General features: G+C 42.8%; 1 protein-coding gene across 1 annotated transcript in view; it reads right to left on the bottom strand.

Annotated features, from left to right (window-relative positions):
- The window catches only part of ITGA9 (integrin subunit alpha 9), a 236129-nt gene that overhangs the window by 177054 nt on the left and 39853 nt on the right, over window positions 1–19222 (bottom strand). Inside the window, exons 11-15 of the mRNA XM_068405193.1 lie at window positions 19007–19101; window positions 15963–16053; window positions 15357–15402; window positions 12208–12362; window positions 5741–5901 (exon numbers count right to left, since the gene is read on the bottom strand). Of these exons, the coding sequence (XP_068261294.1) occupies window positions 5741–5901; window positions 12208–12362; window positions 15357–15402; window positions 15963–16053; window positions 19007–19101 (548 nt within the window). The remainder of the gene's footprint in view (window positions 1–5740; window positions 5902–12207; window positions 12363–15356; window positions 15403–15962; window positions 16054–19006; window positions 19102–19222) is intronic.

Raw genomic sequence — 19222 nt, 5'->3', positions numbered from 1 at the left:
AAAACTTCCTGCTGCAGGCTGGAACAGGTCACCACTCCCTTTATCTGCCCAGTGGTCCAAACCCTGTGAAATTCTAGATAGCCGTGACTAAGTTTGCATAGCTGTTGCTGCTGTGAAAGCAGTCTCTGGTTCAAGTGTTATGCCCTGACTTGCTCCGATTTCTCTCCCAGGGAGAGGTGAACAGGACTAGACGGGTCACTACCAAGAGGAGCTGCACTCTCTGAGGGAACAATTTTCACTTCTTCCTCCTTATCCTCCACGTCTAATACACAATACACCACGTGCAGCACCAGCATCCCAGGAAAGGCCTCTCCAAATGTGAGCAACCAGGCTCAGCCTGAAGCCACCAAACCTAATTTGAGTGCTTCAGCTCTGCCGATACCTCCGCCCTCCAAAAGGCTCCATGTTGACAGTATGGGAGAAACCAGCCCCATTAAAAAACAAACAAAAAAAAAAACCAAAACAAAACAAACCCAAACAAACAAAACCATCAAAATAAGCTCTTGAGTGTCTCTGGCTGTCTCTCTATATCCTGTAACACCACTAGCCAAACCTTAACATAGAAATGCTAATTCACAGGCAGACAGCTTTCAGAAGAAAGTTCATCTTGCAAATGATCAAAATGATACCTTCTCTACATCACATGCATTGGTGAGAAAGAATGCTTTGCTACCCAGACTCTAGAAAACAAACAGATTACTATAGATTAAAAATAAACTACTTCAATACATGCACCCCCCTCAGATGAGATCAAACAGCTACAGAGGGAGAAACAATCAACCACAGACACTGACTAAAACTGGCAAGCACTAGAGATGAAGTTGTGTGAGATCAGCAGCCCAGAGTATCTTTAGAGACACGAGGTAAGTGATGCATGGCAGACAAAGGCCATAAACATACTTATAAAAGGCAAAATTTGGCTAGATATTTCAGCACTGAACAAAACATAGCTGTACAATTTCTGCTGAAAAGGCGGCATTTTATTCCAAAACTGCCTATACAAACACAGCACAACCTCCTCACCTACATGCCTTTATGAAGGGCCTTCGGTATCACCACTCCTCTGTTGCTTCTCAGCCTCATCCTCCCCATGAGCTATGACTGGAGCCAATAAGAGTTAAAACAATGAGCGACGTGAGACTGCTTAAAACAACCAGACAGTCACCAAGATAAAGATCTCTGGAAAATATAAATGCTGTGTCTGGTTTAATCGTGTGCCAGGACTGCTGATGGTGTTTGAAGCTATTACAACATTCACTCTGCACACAGACAGCAGTGACTGGTAGCAACAGGCAGCCCAGCTGGCTGCCCCGCGCTGGGGTAAGAAACCAGACAGAGTTTCTTCAGTAAATGCAGGAACCATACAAGGGGCTTTCACCATCATCACCATTACACCTTTGTGATAAATCAAGGAAGACAAGATTTGACCCTGCATAAATCTGCGGGCACAATGTTCTTTGCTGCCTGTGTCGAACTCTCTTGTCCTATGCACGGGCAAATCTACCCTAAATATCAGGGGAGCCCATATAAGCAGGAAACAACCAGGACAGTTACTGGAAACAATGTTTCCTCAAAGCTGATGCCCTGATCACAACATGTCTTAAACACACAGCTCAAGTCTTCTGAGCGCCATCAAACAAGTGCAGTTCCCAAGAGAAAACTTTACATTTCAGCTGCGGGCCCAAATATTAAGGGGACACTTGTAAAGTCTCCAAACCCATTTATTTTCTTCATCTTTTCTGTTTCTACCTGCTTCTGCACCTCTGCTCCTTCTCCTCCTAGTACCACGTTCCATTTTCTCACAGTTTGCCATTCCTCTTACCAAAAAACAAATCCATTTTAAAAAAAGAAAAAAGTTAATCAGATTTAAACTTTTGCTTTATTTTCCTCCAGCAAAGTTGATGGAAGGTTACCACGTAATGTATTTACCTCCTGTTACTATTTTTACCATAGTTAAAGGCGACTGGCAGCACCATCATCCCTGGGTGGCCAGAGAAGGAACTGTCCAGCAGCAGAGCACCTCCCAAGAGGCAGCGATGATCAGCTACGCACTGACAGAAGAAAACCAGCGATGCTCCTGAACTTCTCAATTAACAGCCACTTGCTCCAGCTGCCCATCTTCTACTGAATGTATCAGTCAAACCTCCAAAGGTTGTTTAAATTAAAACAAATGCAACTTTTGCAGATGACACCTGAGGCACTGCAAGTATTGGAATTACTGTCTAGGTATACTAAAGAATTAAAGTTTCTTAATGAGAAATCATCAAACAGATTCCAATGGAGAGGGGGGGGGAAGAAAGAAAGAAAAAGAATCAGAAAACTACATCTCTCCTCTACTTACCCATATCCACTACAAAACCAAACAAAGCATTTTGAAGTCTCGAAGCACCTTCATTTCATTACAGGATCACAGAATGTTAGGGATTGGAAGGGACCTCGAAAGATCATCTAGTCCAATCCCCCTGCCGGGGCAGGATTGCCTAGATCCCATCACACAGGAACGCGTCCAGGCGGGTTTTGAATGTCTCCAGAGAAGGAGACTCCACAACCTCTCTGGGCAGCCTGTTCCAGTGTTCAGTTACCCTCACCGTAAAGAAGTTTTTCCTCATATTTATGTGGAACCTCCTGTGTTCCAGCTTGCACCCATTGCCCCTTGTCCTGTCAAGGGATGTCACTGAGAAGAGCCTGGCTCCATCCTCATGACACTTGCCCTTTACATATTTATAAAAATTAATGAGGTCACCCCTCAGTCTCCTCCAAGATAAAGAGACCCAGCTCCCTCAGCCTCTCCTCATAAGGGAGATGTTCCACTCCCTTAATCATCTTCGTGGCTCTGCGCTGGACTCTCTCTAGCAGTTCCCTGTCCTTCTTGAACTGAGGGGCCCAGAACTCGACACAATATTCCAGATGCGGCCTCACCAGGGCAGAGTAGAGGGGGAGGAGAACCTCTCAACCAGAAAAACACATTTTCTCATAAATTACCATAATTCTAGCAACTTCAACTGTAATTCAGTAGCCTGCCTTGTACAAGATCAACTTCTGAACTACATATATCCTACAAACCTTCCACGATCCATTTATCTCAGTCACAGAGTTATGAGTACAGACAGACTTTAATACTCAAATTCATTAGCAGCAATAAGGACACTAGCTCCTGTCCTGAGAGGGGACCACAAATAGGAAAGGAGGCAAGCTCAAAACATTGAGACTTATCAATTGCAAAACAATTTAATGATTACTCCTGTCCGTTTATTTGCAGCCTGCAACTCTTTCAGTGCTCAGTTTCATTGGGGTCTCTTGAGATCAAACCTGTCAAAAGAAATTGCAGCAAGCTTGTATAGGTCTAGTTTTTCCATAACTTTTCTCAGTCCTGTTTTATGCCTCTAACATGCTAGAACTACATGTTGGTAAGACAGTGTCATCCAGCAAGACCTGGCACAGGCTGTCATTTAACTAACGTAACCTATGGAGCTCTGCTGCGTGCCATTTGGACTTGACAACTTGTTTACCTAGCAGGGTTTGTCAAGCTAGCACAGAAGGTCACACCTAAGTCCAAACAGCTTCTCTATCCTTGATCCCAGGCAGTACAGAACTGACAACATCACGTTATCATATAAACCTGTTTGTCACCAGAGATTCAAATGAGCAATAATAAAGTAAACAGATTAAGGATGCAACTGCAAGCAACCCAATTTGCCATGGAAGCGAATTCATCAGGCATACAGTAAAATACAAGAAGGAGGAAAGCCTAAGTGAAATACTTCATATATTTTAAGCCCACATCTTTTATCACCCATTCCATCACAAAACTGTGCAATCAAGGAGATTTCCGGTTGGCATTTGGAGAGGGTTTTTTGTTTTTCAGGGTTTTTGTTTTACTAGCTGTTACTTAAGGATAGCAGCGAAAGATCATGACCCCATTTCCACTCCTCCAGTGTCTCCAGGGCTCTCTTTGATGTTTCTAATGTCATGTAGCCTCGTGGATTGTATCACCTTTCCCATGAAAGCACTGGGATTATCTCTCTCCACTGCTTCGCGTTCTCCCTTACACGAACAAACCACACTTCCTGCTATTCTTCCAACTGTGAGAAATAGCTGTTTATATCATACAGAAAGCCAGTAGCCTTGTTTGTTAACCACCTGTTTTGCTTTAAGTTGTTGGTATTTTTAAACATGTTTAAATGATTCTCTTGACTATAAAAGTCAAATTTCCCAGGAATTCTCCAGAAAAATAGTTCTTACCTTTGCATTCCCAACATCATCTAGAAATGCTACAATAAATAAAATAGTTTCCTGGGCATATGTTGCCCTTTAACAAATTCTGTGCAGTACCCAAAAACTACAACAGGACTGATGTGAAAGAAATCATTATTGGGCTAAGATAGAAAGGTACATGCTCCTTTTCAGCTGAACTCAATACATTAAAGCCTAACCAGATGTGCTCATTTGAGAAAGACCAGAATTAGTAAACTCACAGCCACATTTTCTAAGTGATGGCAACCACATATGTCTACATTTTATTTCACAAGCTTTTCCACAGCACAAAGTAAAGGTTGTTCCAGAAATAAACACACACAGAAGATAATCTAGTTTCTGCCCAGAGATCCACACAACAGGACATCATTTCCTCTTTGGTGGTCGCTTTATTTATTTTATTTTCTCTCAACAGCCATGCACAAATTGTTGATAAAGTCAAAGGATGAATTTTATCTCCCATTCTCACAGTTTTTAGGTACAAAGCAGCTTCCTGAAAAAGTTTATACATTTAGGGATGTCTGGACCTGCCAGATTCCCAAAACAAGACAGTGCCAAGTGATATCCACTGAATTTAGATCATACTATGGGAATATGTTCTTCAGTAAGGAGGATATGCAACTCAGCCACACAACCATATTGCCTCACACTGCTCTCTAGACTGGTGATACAGATTAGCGCTTGTAAAACACACACGGTTTAAAAGATAAATCTCCTTCCTATATAATTTACAAATCCATTCTATACATTTCTCAGCTGAGAATAAAACTATTGAGCTTACTTTGCAAACAGAATGGCATCTGGGTGACATTCCTTCAACAACAGCTGCCAAGTGAAGATAACTGCAGTCCTAGCAGACACTGGACAAAGAGTTTGTCCCAGGAAGAACAGACCTTCTTTATGACCCAACATGTCTGGAAAGTGCTCTCTGTATCCCTAGGACCATGACATGTGTGAAATTAAGTTACCCCACTGCTATTTTCAAGCTCAGATGAAATCCAGGGTGCTCTTCAAACCCAAGAGCCCAATTGCTTCAGAATAGACCCCACGTTATCCTACCATTCCCATGCAGACTGCATCACCAGCCCCTTGTGCAGTCAGACCTTACACGAAACTAAACACTAAACCTGCTGCTCCTGCCAAAAAGAAACTTTGCCTCCTTATTTTGACTATAACAAGCGTAGCCACAAACCAAGCCAAAAGAAGAAAGAAATCCCCCACAAACGCACCTGATCAAAAGTAAATAAAATAGATATTCCTGGCACCAGGTCTTGAAGGCCCTATGGTGCTCAGACTGACAAATCATGCTCAGCAAGAAGTTCTGAGCTTCCACACAAAAAACTTCTTTCATCTGTCAGGAAAACAAAGAACAGCCAAAGCCAAGCAGCACCACTTTAATTGGTTGAATATTTGGAAAAAAAAAAAAAAAAAAAAAAGAGTGGAATTGCAGTGAGGCCAATGTAAGTAAGGACAGGAATGAACTGACCTTGACATATGCTAGGTAATGCTCGCACTTTTCCTGCATGTATGACAATTGTAACTTCTCTGTGATCTGCCCCACTGTCTCTCCAGAAGTCACAAAGTAAACTCTGGGTTGCTGGCTCTTTTCCTTCTTTGCCACATCAGCAGTCAAGTTATAATTCAAACCTGTTTTAAAAAGGAAGAACAAGAAAACAAAGGATGTCAGTGAACAATAGTTATTTTTTAGCCACCTATCAATGGATCCTGTTGCCCCTGGGGCATGTGGGCTTGAAGAAAGGTCAACACTTCCAGGCCCTCAATCAATCACTAAATTTCCTGTGGCTGCACAAAACCAAATCCAATTACTGACGTACTCCCAGGTTTCATGTCGCTATGCTCCCCAGCCCATCCTTTCCCGTAGGAAAGGATGTGTAAAAATACATACACACTTAAAAAAAAAAAAAAAGAAACAAGATATGCTTAAACTACATTGCTAACAGAAAAAGCAAAAACATGACACAAACAACAACAGCAGCCTCAAGCTTTGTTTTCCTTCTAGAACAGCACAAACCATGCAAATGTCAACCAGAACATCGCATTTCCTGATAATTACTTTTGTTGACTTGCAGTCATCTTAGCATTTAGACCTTAACTAGAGGTCACTGCCTTGCACTCAGTATCCCCCTCTTAGATGTTACACATCCCTAGCAGTTCATAGAAGACATACCCAGAGACTAACGAGCTGGATCTCTATAAATCCTGTTTCCTGCTGTTCTGCAGGATAGGTAGCTTAACACAATCGGTTGGTTTGTAAAAGGATGTATCTGTGTCCAAAAGAAAACTCATTTGTTACCTGAAGTAGTTGTCCAGTGATGAATAATCCAAGCTGACTATACCTTTCCTTTTGGTAAATGCAACAACAACAGGAGCAATGAAACTACAACAGAAGCACAAACGCTTGTTCTGCTGCTTTCTACAGACAAGGGAAACGCTGGCTGTGAGGTCCTTTCACTCATCACAGACCACAGCCTGTATTGACTTCAGCTGTTATCAAGGCAAGAAGAGGAATACCATGAGATTGGCTCACTATAAATGGCTTAATTAGTTGATGATCTTTGTAAACTACAGCCAACACCAGCTCCTGCACTGATTTGTTACATATGTAGGGTGCTTGCCAAATTACTGCTCTGGCTTTTATTTATGTTTTAAGTCCTAAGTGACTGATGCCAGACAATATGCTCCCCATAAATGTAACCTTTTTTTTAAGCCAGAATTTTATAAACGATCAATGTAAATATAATAGACTGAGGTCTCCTAAACCAAATTTCAGCAAGGGTCTTTGCTGAGTTTTGCTGTGTTTTTATTTGGTTTTGTGGTGGTTGTTTTTTTTTAAATCAATGAAAAACGTAATCTCTCTAAATTAACACTGCTGCCAACACTATCACCTCCAATCATTTCTCCACCAGAATTCCACTACTTTGAAGAACTTATTTAATGATACTGTAAAACTTGGTGCAAAAGACTCTGTGTACATTCATAATTCACATAATTCAAACCGACCTCGCTTCCATTTGCAGGCTGTTGCATTCTGATGAAAACCTCACAAGTTCACACAAAGCAACCAGAGACATACCCTAGGTAGTAAGAAAAGCCACAGCCGAGGAATCAGCATAACTACCATCATAGGGCTCCACCTGAACTATTTTGCTTGCTTTTGGCAGAATAACTTGCTTAGAAGGATAATGCCTTCAAAGTGTTTCAAACTCTGACAAGCTCAGCACCAAAAACTGTCACTGAAGTGGTGTTTGCTCAGTCCCACCAAAGAGCACCACCTAAACAGAAACACAGGATTTAGCTTGTTTAAAATCCCAGCAGTCTCTTTCTTAACTTTTTTTTTTCATTTTTGAAGTGTGCACATCCCACACCCATCCCCAATCGTCTCCCTTCCACTTTCAAGACCTCACGTGCACGCACGCATGCTGAGATCTGCACCAGCATCCCCAGAATAAAGACAAGAAAACCCATTAGCAAACCCAGGCCCTGCACAGGCAGAGGCAAAAGGCCCCATGGGGAGACGCAGACCTCTTCAAAGGAGAAGCACCAACAGGAGCCAGGGCTGCACTGCTCACAGGGGCGACTGGGGAGACTTGGTTCATTATGGCTCGGAGGCCAATGCCTCGGAGGCTCTCCAAAGGGAGTGCATGATATATTACTGACACCAAAGATTCCTCGCTGCAGGCATGGAGACGCATCCCAACATAAGCCCCACACCAGGCCTCCAAGCAAAGCGATCCCAGCTACTGTCTCTCTCTGAAACAGCAGTGGATGTTTTCAATCAAGCAGCACAGTTCCCATCCTCCCCCCCGCCTCCCCTTTATTTTGACAACTTGTTTCTATGTTATATTCAATGATGTCACATCAGTGGAAAAACTGAAATACCATGAGTAAGGTTTTTTTTTTTTCCCCTTCCCCAGCTTCACTGCTTCCAAAAAGCAACCAGGGTGGGGAGATAACTAGCCAAACTTAGCACTGCTGATAGTGTAAGTTCCTCCTGCTCATTCCAGTAGAAGATCAGGAGGCAAGCTTTCACTAGCAAATTAACTCTCGCAGGTAATGCCTTCAAATATTTGTCCAGCAGCTTTAAGCACATCTGGTTAGAAATGTTCCTGGGCATCTGCCCACCCAACTTCACATGATCAAAATAAAACTCTGGCATGGATCTGATGAGCTCAGATGAAGGGCTTGACTTTTCTAACAACTATTCCTTTTCCATAACTAAAAGTAAATGCATAAAAGCTTCGACAACAGCTCCCTCTGAGAAATTTTTGGTCATACCTGCAAGAGGACTGCCAGCCAGCAGACCAGGCGAGTTACTCCAGGCAGTAACTGACGCACCAAGTAAACGGCAGCATGCGTTTCATTGTGGATTTTCCTCCTAAGTGGCGTATACATACTCATGATGCAAAAGTCGTCCCCTCACAGGGCTGAAGGCAGCCCTGAAGCAGAGAGGAGTGAGGAGGGATTGAATTCAGGCAGTGGTATCCCATGAGCTAAAATAGCAATCACAGCTGGCTGTGCTAATGGGGGGCTACCCACCCTGAGCTGCCCAGCGCATCCCTTTGTCGCTCTCTCAGTTGATGCTACAGCACACAAAAAGCAGGCAGCAAAATGCTCAGCAGGAAGAAGCACATCCATAAATGCTTGTTAAACTACTAGCTATAGTACTGATTCAGGGCAGGGGGAGGCACCACATGGAGAAAATTAAGAACTTACTAAATAATAACAAAAAGCCTCTGGAAGAGGAATGCGTTTCATGATTCATGAACTTTGCTTGCAGAGAAAATTCTTAAGTAACGGAAGTATTAAAAAAATTGCCCTAGCAAATGACAACATACATAGGACATCCCCCCTATCCTCTTCCAAAAAGCTTTCCTTTTCCTTTTTCCCTTCCTTCAACCTTTGTTTCAAATCCTCTCTCATAGTGTTGTCCCTAGCGTCCAAGTAGGGAGCCATCCTCCCTGCTCTGGGCATACACTGATCCCTACAGCAACCCTGCTTCTGAGGCATTCAAAGGGTAGCACTGACTCAGGCCTGCATCTAAGCAGACTGGAAAAACAAGAGACAGATACAACACTCCTGCACCAAACTACAGCAGGACACAGATAAGAAGAGGAGTGTCCACTTTCATCAGGTTTTGGACCAGGCATGCTTCTTCAGTTCTAGAAACATATTCAAACAGAGTGAACATATCAAACAACCTATCTCACACTAAGTCTCACACCAGTCTTTCAGGCGACAGTATTTGGGACGTGAGGACTACCCTAGAAATGGATCAACACACAAGCTGTGCACATCTGAAGTGAAGAGTACAGGAGACGAAGCAGTTTCTAACACATCTGCCTACCTCCAGCCAAATGCCCCAAAAATCTTTATTTTTGTAGCCACTAAAATTCACCTAATTCTCACACTGGCACTATTATTATTGCTGCTGTTATTATTGTAGAGGAAATTATCCAGACTGTGGGCACAAGTTTACTTCCATTCTCCTGCAGGGATGAATGCAGAAGCAGCACCTGATGCGTGGAGATACCAGCAGCCTCTGTTTTCTTGTCCTGGTCACCCAGAAGTGCACAGTCTGAACAGGCTGAAGCCTTCTCATCCAGGCTAGGAAAGCCCTTTCTCTCATTCCTGCCTCTCCTGCAGATACAGACACCCCAGGGGAGACAAATCAATGGGCCTTCCCTCAGGTGAGGGAGGAACAGCCTGAATGAGATTATGAGGTGAAAGAGTGAAAAATTAAAACTCTCCATTTCTCACACATCCAAGATGTGCCAGAGGCTGTCTCTGTCGGTGGGCATGACTAGATACTCAGCTCTCCAGCAAGTGCGGAGGCAGAGCGAACGGTCAGACAATGCCTGGCACACAGTGCAGAGCACATGCTTCACTTGGGCATGGCTCTTTGTTCAGATGAAACTATTTCAGCAATAAACTCATACTTCTGAAGACTGTAGTCTGCAAATGGTATCCACAAAATGGATGGGAATTATACTGTCACTGGCAGCATCAAGCAGTAGCAATAAACACAGATCCTCAAATGCTGTTATACGACCAGTAGTATTGCAACTACCACTAGAAAAAAAAAATAAAGAAAAAAAAAAAGGTGAGTGGGGAAGGTTTATATGCAAGTGTGAGGCAGTGTTAGATGAAGACAGCTTTCCTTCACATGCTAGTTAATGAAATAACCACACATTCAAATAAGCATTGAAGACACACACATTTGCCACCGAGGAATGCTGCCTGCATGTTCAGCTTTACTTTCTAAACATTGTGGAGCAGGTGACCAACTTCAGCTGCTTAAAAGCAAGAGCAACACCCAGCTTTTCACCAGTAAGCAACAGTCTTGAGCATCCACACCGACAAGCCTTAGGGGAGCAGCATTCCCGGTGAGCACTGTGTTCTTGCCATCTGACTTAACAGACCACCACCAGACATCCAAAGACCAGACAATCCCAACACTTTTAGAGACAAAACTTTGGATAGCATTTTAACACCTCCATATGCCTTTCAGAGTTCGAACTGGACAAGGATGTGCTTACAGGGATATTCTATTTTTTTCCCCACATTTAACCACACGGGAGAGGAGCCGTTGCAATATTTCCATGAATTGTTCCACCCTTCATTAATTGATACTCTTCAACCGCAACATAATTAAAATGGCCTGACTGTTAGATTACAAACTGAAAGCTTATTTGAGATATTTTATCCAAATCATATCCCCAAGGAGTTTTATACAGTCAGTTAATTCTGGCTGCAGTGTTTTCAAGACAAATCACTTTGCTAGAAGCATTGTATAAAAGGACAATGGTTGGAAGCTTTATAATCATCTACTTAATAGTAAAAAAATTCCTTGTAATGAGATGGATGTTACTTGCCAAAGAAGATGCACATGTGCTTTTACCACAATAAATCATTGTGAGTATGGTTTGTATGACAACACAGAGGAATTCAGCTGGCTCTTACAAGACACGATGAGGCAAGAAGATAGGTCTTTTGCAAACAAGGGGAACAGATATTTAGACTGGAAAAAAAAGGCAGCTCACTTCTTAGCCACAGGTTCCAAGATATGAAATTAAAGCAAAGGCACTGCTTCCCCCAGCTCCTCACCAGACCCACTGCAGAGACACAGCATGCTGTGAGGCTATCTTCCCTGAGCAGCACATCGCAAGTCCTCTGCCATTCCTAAAGCATGGCAAACGTAGAACATAGTGGCTGAACTAGATAAACCCAGACCTTACAATATTTAGAAATGCTGTATCTATCCCATACCACTTCCCACAATATCTAAGACTTGTAAACATTGGGATGTAAAAGACATAAGTAATATTTTAATGCAGCCAAGATGTACAGGCTTGCACAATTACACAGCTTACACAATTCCGTTCACCCAAGAAACTCCATGTGTTTTACAGAGACCAGCTAACCTGGGAGATATTCTTGCCATCAGTAAAATACTGGGCTATTTATTTTACAGACAGGTAAACTGATGTACAGAAAAGGATATGCTCTTATCTAGTAGGAATTCAGATTTATAGTGCTCTGTTTCAAGAGCTCCTTGTAGACTTTCAAAAACTATTATTCCGGAGCAAATCACACCTGCTTTCTGATAACACTGATAGAGGATACAGAAATGTGTTATCGAGAGGTAAACAGGGAATACAAACTTACAAAGCATCAATTGCTTCTATGTTCTCTGTCCTTGCAGTAAGCCCAAGGACACATTTCCCTTCTTTCACTGAGGAAGAAGCTGGCCCAGTACTACATCAGCCTCATCGAAAGGTAAAAACATGCCTCAGAAAGTTCCCAGGAAGCCTCCAACTTTCTGGAATTATATAACTCAGCTCACCTCGAAACAATTTATTTCACATAAAAGCTCCGTTATTGACTCCAAAGGGAGCACTCGACTCCAGGTCAACCTGCTAGCAGGTACCTTACCTATTTCTCCAGGTACACGCTTGCCACTGAAGCGAAAGCATGCTGTGACATTGAGGCAGTTCACCGGCTGCAAGCCATCATGGCACTGAGGAGCTGTGATATTGATGGACGCGGGCAGGAAAATGGAGATGTCCATGGTAATGACAGGCCTGGATCTGGAGAGCAACGAAGAAGTGGAATTGAGTGATCATTCACACAGAAGTTTCTCAGCCAAAGGAAAATAAAGTAAATTTGGTAAACTGCACAATTTCAAGCAGACATGAAAAATAAGAGAGCACTTGACCTAGTTGGAAAGGACTGCTAGTGTCTGAATGAAAACCATAGCATCAGCTTGAAGTTCAGTGCTCAGATACAGACCGCAGGCAGGCAGCTGGGCAAACTGATAATATATAATAATAATCACCTGCAGCAAAAGTTGCATAAAGCCTTCCTGATGACTGAAGAGGATAACAAAATTAGCACATCAGCAACCAAGGACAACAAGTTCATGCAAGTGACACCGCTTGCGAAGCGGCCTGGATGGTCAGGAACGGGTAGGCAGAGACCTTAAGTTTACAGAGAACAGTCTGCAGTCAAATTTGTGCCCTGAAAGTCAAGGAGGGAGCACAGGAGTAAGAGATGGATTCATGCATAATTTTTCTGACAGTATAAGAGGGACAACAGATACCACATTCATGTTTTCTAGAGGAGGGAACGTTTGGCTAATTCCTTCCCAGCGAGTGGTAAGGATTGAATACTCTTTTCACGCAGCTGAGCTCTATTTCAGGACGTACCCAGTGCACTGTGAATGAAAGCTTGCCACCCTTGCAACTCTGGCACCAGGTTATTGCTACGACTGTTCCTGGCTGAAGAAGACCTCAGCCAGAATCATAGAGCAAGCTGAGTGCTATCAGAGCCCAGGGTGGGTCACCTCGCTCACACAACACAGACGCCCCGACAGCTTGGTTTGGAAAAGCAGCCCAGAAACCCAGGCTCTCCTGAGCCATCCCCAGCACAAGACTTCAGCGCAAAAATTCACTGAGTGTTATTCTTTGTGGTTTCAATTCTGTACATGTTCAACATGAACATGTTCTTCCAAAACCAACTCCAGTAGCAAAAAAAATGTGCAGCTACCAGCAGATTCACCTCTAAGGTAGTTCCAGCAGCTGGCAAGGCCAGACCATGTAAGCAAACCACTTCAGGACTCTCACTCCATAAGCCACTTAATTCAGAGGCAGGGGAGAGGGGGAGAAGAGAGCGGGGATTATGGTAACACGTAATTCATATCAACTGGAACAAGATTCACATCAATCTGCAAGACAGCTGCTCAGACTCTTTTACCACAGACTGAAATAACAGTGCAAGTTCACCTTTTGAGATGGAGCATGAAGATAAATGCGCACCCTAGAAATATATACAGTATTGGGGGAGAAAAGGAAAAAGGAGGAAAAAGAGTAAGCTTCCTAGAATCATTTCACACCTTGGAAAAAAACTCTTTCCAAATGCTTGAGGAAACATAAAAGAGTAAATGCTGTAATTGATCTAGAAAAATATTTCTTCTAGAAAAAAAATTTCTCCAGCCATGGCATATTGTGTGATTTTTCCTTAACATTAGCTCACTGGGACAAAAAAACCAATGCATCTGTCAAACAGCCATACACACACGCGAGCAATACGACGACGATCTGCCTCAAGTCACCGCAGCTTCCACCAAAGCCTTTAATATCACTTGGCAAAACGTTTGTTGGTTTTGGCCAAAGGACTTCACAAAGGCTTCTGGAGGGGTGAGAGAAAAAAAAAAAAAAGAAAAGCTGATTTCTTTATCTTAATCTGAATCTAAACAGCAAGAGTGACAGTAAAAAAAACTGGCAGTAGCATCAATTAATCAGGCTGCCCACAAAGTCAGTCAGTAATGCGCTAAACTCCTCTGAAATGCACAGGCAGTGACTGAACGTGTGGACAGAGGTCACCATGCTGCTGCAATGTATGTTGTTTTAAACAACACAGCAAGCCTTTCAGATTGCCTTTCTCCCTGCAATTAACAACAACGCATGAGAAAAAAGCAGAGTTTTCTTTCTAGTGGTTTCAGAAATGTGGGATTGCAAGATCCCATCTGGGGCATGGCACACCTTTTCACAGAAGCAGCAACTGGCTTCCTCTGTGTGTGTGATGAAGGAACAGAAAACTTCTGTTCTTCAGAAGACTCTACCACCTGCCACGCTGATCATCAAGAACATTTCTTGCCCCCTCTCCTTTTTCATTTTGTTTTGTTTAATTGCTTCAAATGGAAACAGAGCCAAGTTTTTCCTGCCTTGAACGGGTAGCAGGCTGGCATGTCCGTTCTGCAGGTCCAGCATTTGTCTTGCCAGTCTCACCACAACCCTGTACCTTCCATTAAGATGCAGGAGTCCCTAGTGACTTCCACTTCTAATGACATCTAGGTATTGACAGGATTTTTCTATTAAATATTAACAAGTGTAACAATGGAGCTACTGGCAAAATTCAAACTTCCCATTCTCTTCCCCAGGTCTGTGCATCTCAAGCCTGCTCCTACTCTAACTCTCCACCTCTCTCACCACAATTTGGCGAACCGAGCTGTCACACCTCTCTCCATCAGATGAAACAAGCAATGCACTTAACTCATGCACTCAAAACAGCAGCCCAAATCGTGCATGCATTGCAAACGTCTCCATATTTCATTTCCCTGAAGACTCTTATTTCATTCTGCATCCCATTGTAACTTGCAAAATTACATCCTGGCATCATACGCAGTTGGCTTTTTGCTCAACTGCATTCCCTTAAATCACCATTTATTTACTTTATGCAAATGTAAGAACAATAAAAAAGCCTTCTCACAAATTCAGAGCAACCTTTCTAAAAAGGCACTGAGATGCAACACATCTCCTTCCAGCTCTAACCCTTTGTTTTCTTCATAGCCGTGGGAGTCCTACATATTGTCATCCCTCACTACACTGTTTAAATTAGATTGTGCATTCTTTGACACCATGCATGTCTAAGGTTCTGCTTGAAAAGTAATCCAGCTTGCTGCTTCTGACTACAATAAACTAGGGAGAAAATCGGAGTGGTGGAGGACTTAGACCACGTAAGATATAAACAGAAAACAGACAAAAAAAGAAGACAACAGCGGATGAAAAAGACATTAATCTCACCTCAGAAGTACCACATTGTCTGACAAGAAGGCTCCAACAGTCATATCTGAAATTTTTGTAACATTGAGACAGTTACAAAGGAGGCACAGAATTCAGTTCTCTCAAGTCAGTGAGTAAATGACAGAGCATACATCTAAAAAAAGCATTTTTCTGACTTAAATCCCTTCAAACATCATTATGTCAGAAGTATTAGAACTGGAGGATTATGTCTGTGATGTTACGTCACTTCTACTTCATTGTTTGGTTTTTATTATTACTATTATGTTATCACCTACATTTTTTAATTTTTTTTTTTTTTTTTTTTTTTTAAGTTTGTCAACATGCCTGAGGAGCTTCCAAGAAACTTACAACCTTGGCCAGATACTGAAATCCTCTGCTTTAATATCTTAACCCTTCATCATGACTGCCCAAACCCCTGAATCAAGCATTCAGCTCAAATTCTTATCAGGAGCTTCAAATAATAGAGGGGAAAAGGAAGAAAATGCTCAGCTTCATTGGCCTCCTGCAATAGCAGGAACCAGCAACGTGGAAACGACCAGCTCTGCTGTTTTCTCAGCCTGCTGCTGCGTTTCCCCAGTGCTCTCAATGCCAGAGCAGCAGACGTACCTGGATAACCATTGCCATCCATATCGACTCCCCCTGATATGGACTGGCCGAACATCCGCAGCATCGGGTTTATTGTTTGCCCAGACAGCTTCTGCAGCGGAAAACATACGAGTGAAATCAGTCAGTAACACAAAGAATCCTCTAAAAAAAAATCCCGCATAACGACCTCAAAAAAACCTTCAGGCCTGACTTGTATGGTCACCAGGGCTCTTTTCTGAGTGCTGGGAGTGCCGCACATCTGCAGGCTCACACTTCACCCATGCAGCGCTGAGCAGGAAGGCTGCTGACTGCAGGAAGCCCTTCTGCTCTGGGCTAGGAGGAGGCCAGTGTTGACTTGGATTAAAAAACACACCTGTGGTACAACCTTCATGCACACCCAAGAAAAATAAAGAACACATCAAACAGATTTCTTGGGGGGGAAGGAAGTTTAACTGCACCCTAGAGATTTTCCTTTTTTTTTTTTTGCATTACCTTCATTTCTGTAAATAAAAGTTTTAAGCAGCATCTTAAAAAATTACTGATTAATCGAAACAGAAAATCCTGCACAACCATTCCTTTCAGCCAGCATGCTCAAAGTCAAAATGATTAATTTTCATCCCACTTGGAAATTCTGGTTTCCATCAGCTATTATGCAATATTTCGTGTCAGTCTGGAAGCTGCATCTCATTTCTGCCTCCCCAACTCAAAGATTAATTAACTTCTAACATAGCTTCTTTTTTTTTCTAATTACTAACACAAAAACTTTCTCTAAACAGTTTGAATTGTAAATGCCTTTGTCTGAAGCAAATTAATATATCGAAATCTCATTTTCTAAGAAAGCAATTAGATGTCTCCCAGCTCTCATTCATTATGCTGGGCCACCAATGCAAGACCTGAACTCAAACCAACATTGACTGCAGAAGTTACAGACAGAGGAAACCTATCCCATGAAGTAATTTTGAGGCTGTTGGGTGTGCTTCACAGCTTGTGACATGCAACCAGCTTTTCCTGGCCCTCCCATAAAAGGACATAATATTGGACAAAAGGTCAGTCAGGAAATTCATGGAAAAAAAAGACAAGTTGACGGGAAGAAAGATATCCTGCAGTCCTGACAGCCAGTTTAAAGGAAAACCAGTGCTCTGTCATGTACAGATCTCCTTTTCCTACTCGTGGACAGATAAGATTAAGACAACTGGAAGTAACTTCCTTCCCACATTACACTTGCATCACATTTTTGGGGGGTCCCAGTTAGGGTGGTAAATCCCACCTGCAAACATCCCAGCAGACATCTGCAGGCTATTACGGCCTAGAAGGCAGAGGTATAACGCTGCTCTGCTTTTAAGTGCCATGAGTGAAAACAGCAGGCCACAAAGCCAATTAAGCTGCTTCTGCTCAGAGCCACCACTAAAGCTGCTGAAGGGACATGAGCGAATTACATTGATCAGCAATTTAAATGAAGAAAAGGTGTGGGGGGGAAGCTAACAAAATGAAAACAGTGAAAACATATACCCCGCAGCACACACCCCCCCCCCGCCACCTCTCTCAGCTTTTTTAAAAAAGGAAATCCAGGGCATTAAGATGGCTCAGGTGTATAGTAATAAGATACAAAAAGTCTTTCACCTCCAGGTTCAAATCCAGTGAAGAGCTGAAGTTCTTACACAGCTTTTTTGTTTGCACATGAGAGATGAACCAGTGGTGTGTCTGGTGCCCTGCAGCGGACACTGGGAAACGGCACAGAGACACTGCCCATAAGTGGTGCCCCCTCAGCTGTCTCAGGACACGGAACAACGATAGGAACGGTATCAAGAGTCATCAATCACGGTACCCTGACACCCGCTTGAGCTGGGTATTGTCCCACTGACCAAGCAGAGAGGCACACTCTGTGTCTGCTGGCCTTGCTCCGATGGGGAGGGAGAGATCACAAGCAGGATGTTTCGCTTCCCACCCTGCTGATCTGGCCTCTTTCAAACATGTAAAATTTTCCCATGAATGACCAAAAAAAAAAAAAAAAAAAAATCTGATCCTTTTCAGCAAGAGCTGGAAAGCTCCAGGCTTTTCAACAGCCAGAGAAGAACCTCCCAGCCAGCAGCTCTCAGCAAGAAACAGGCAGAATTCTCCACATGCCACACATGAGTACATTTTAGAAGTATCCATAAAGAGTCATTTAACTTCCTTTTTTCTAAAAAGCAGCACATGGCATACACACGGTAAAAGGAAGAAGGACTAAACTTCTATGGTCTGTTAGAAGAGTCTCCAATATAACCACTAAACTCTAATTCTGCTTAAACTGATTTACTGTGAAGGATCCCACCCACCAACAAAACAAAACAACCAGAACTTCAAACACATGGAGGGAGGGAAGATTCAGGCTCTCTGAAAAAACAAATGTGCTAGACAGAGACTATGGGACACGTTGGGCAGCATGAGCATAAATTTACCTTCTCTACTGCCTGGCTACAGTAGCTAAATTGCACTGTGTCATCTCTGCACAAGATGCTGTGTAGCATATCCTAGCTGAGATTTTACTTCATAATAATGGTCAGGGAAATGGCACCCAAGAATGGTCTTGTGATATATTGTCACATCGTAAGGAGAAGGCCAACAAGATGGGTAAAGAGGCTTCCACAGGGCACAAAAGAAAACTTAGTACCTCTTCCTTCTCACCAAGCCTGCTTCTGCAGGAAGAAAGTGCAACATCCCAACTCCCCACTGGACTCTCCATAATTTGTATGCTCAGCCTCTCCAGGGTTTTCTTTTCTCCTCTGCACTAGTACTATCTCTAAAAACTGACATTCAAACCCCAAGACTTTGTTTGCTTCAAGAAGGAAGCTATGGCTGACAACTGTAACAAGAGACAGTGAAAAATATCTCCTGACTAACACAGTTTTACCCTACAGCATAGATATGGACAAACTTTGGGATAAGCCATCTTCAAACCAGGACTGAAGGAAGGATGCAGAGCTATGATGAGGCTACTTATAAAGTGACTCCCTAAGTATGGTTTATTTCTGCAGGCCCTGGGAAAGTGACTTCAGATAGATGTTGTAAACGATAGTGTCACATACCATAGAGTACTGAGGTACAATACCATTGGTGTGCCCATGGTAAATGTACACTGCTCCTATGTAGTTATCCTCCTTAGGTGCTCCAATGGCAACATCTGTAAAACAGTACAGATTATAAACATTTCACAATCCATTCCATTAATCCAACTTTTTCCCAATTTCAGAAGCCAGCTATCCATAGGAAAATAGCTCCCCATGATGAAGATGATCTGCAGC

The sequence above is a fragment of the Nyctibius grandis genome, chromosome 7 (genome assembly GCF_013368605.1).
Source record: "Nyctibius grandis isolate bNycGra1 chromosome 7, bNycGra1.pri, whole genome shotgun sequence".
Lineage (NCBI taxonomy): Eukaryota > Metazoa > Chordata > Aves > Nyctibiiformes > Nyctibiidae > Nyctibius > Nyctibius grandis.
This window is presented reverse-complemented; position numbering and strand designations above follow the sequence as displayed.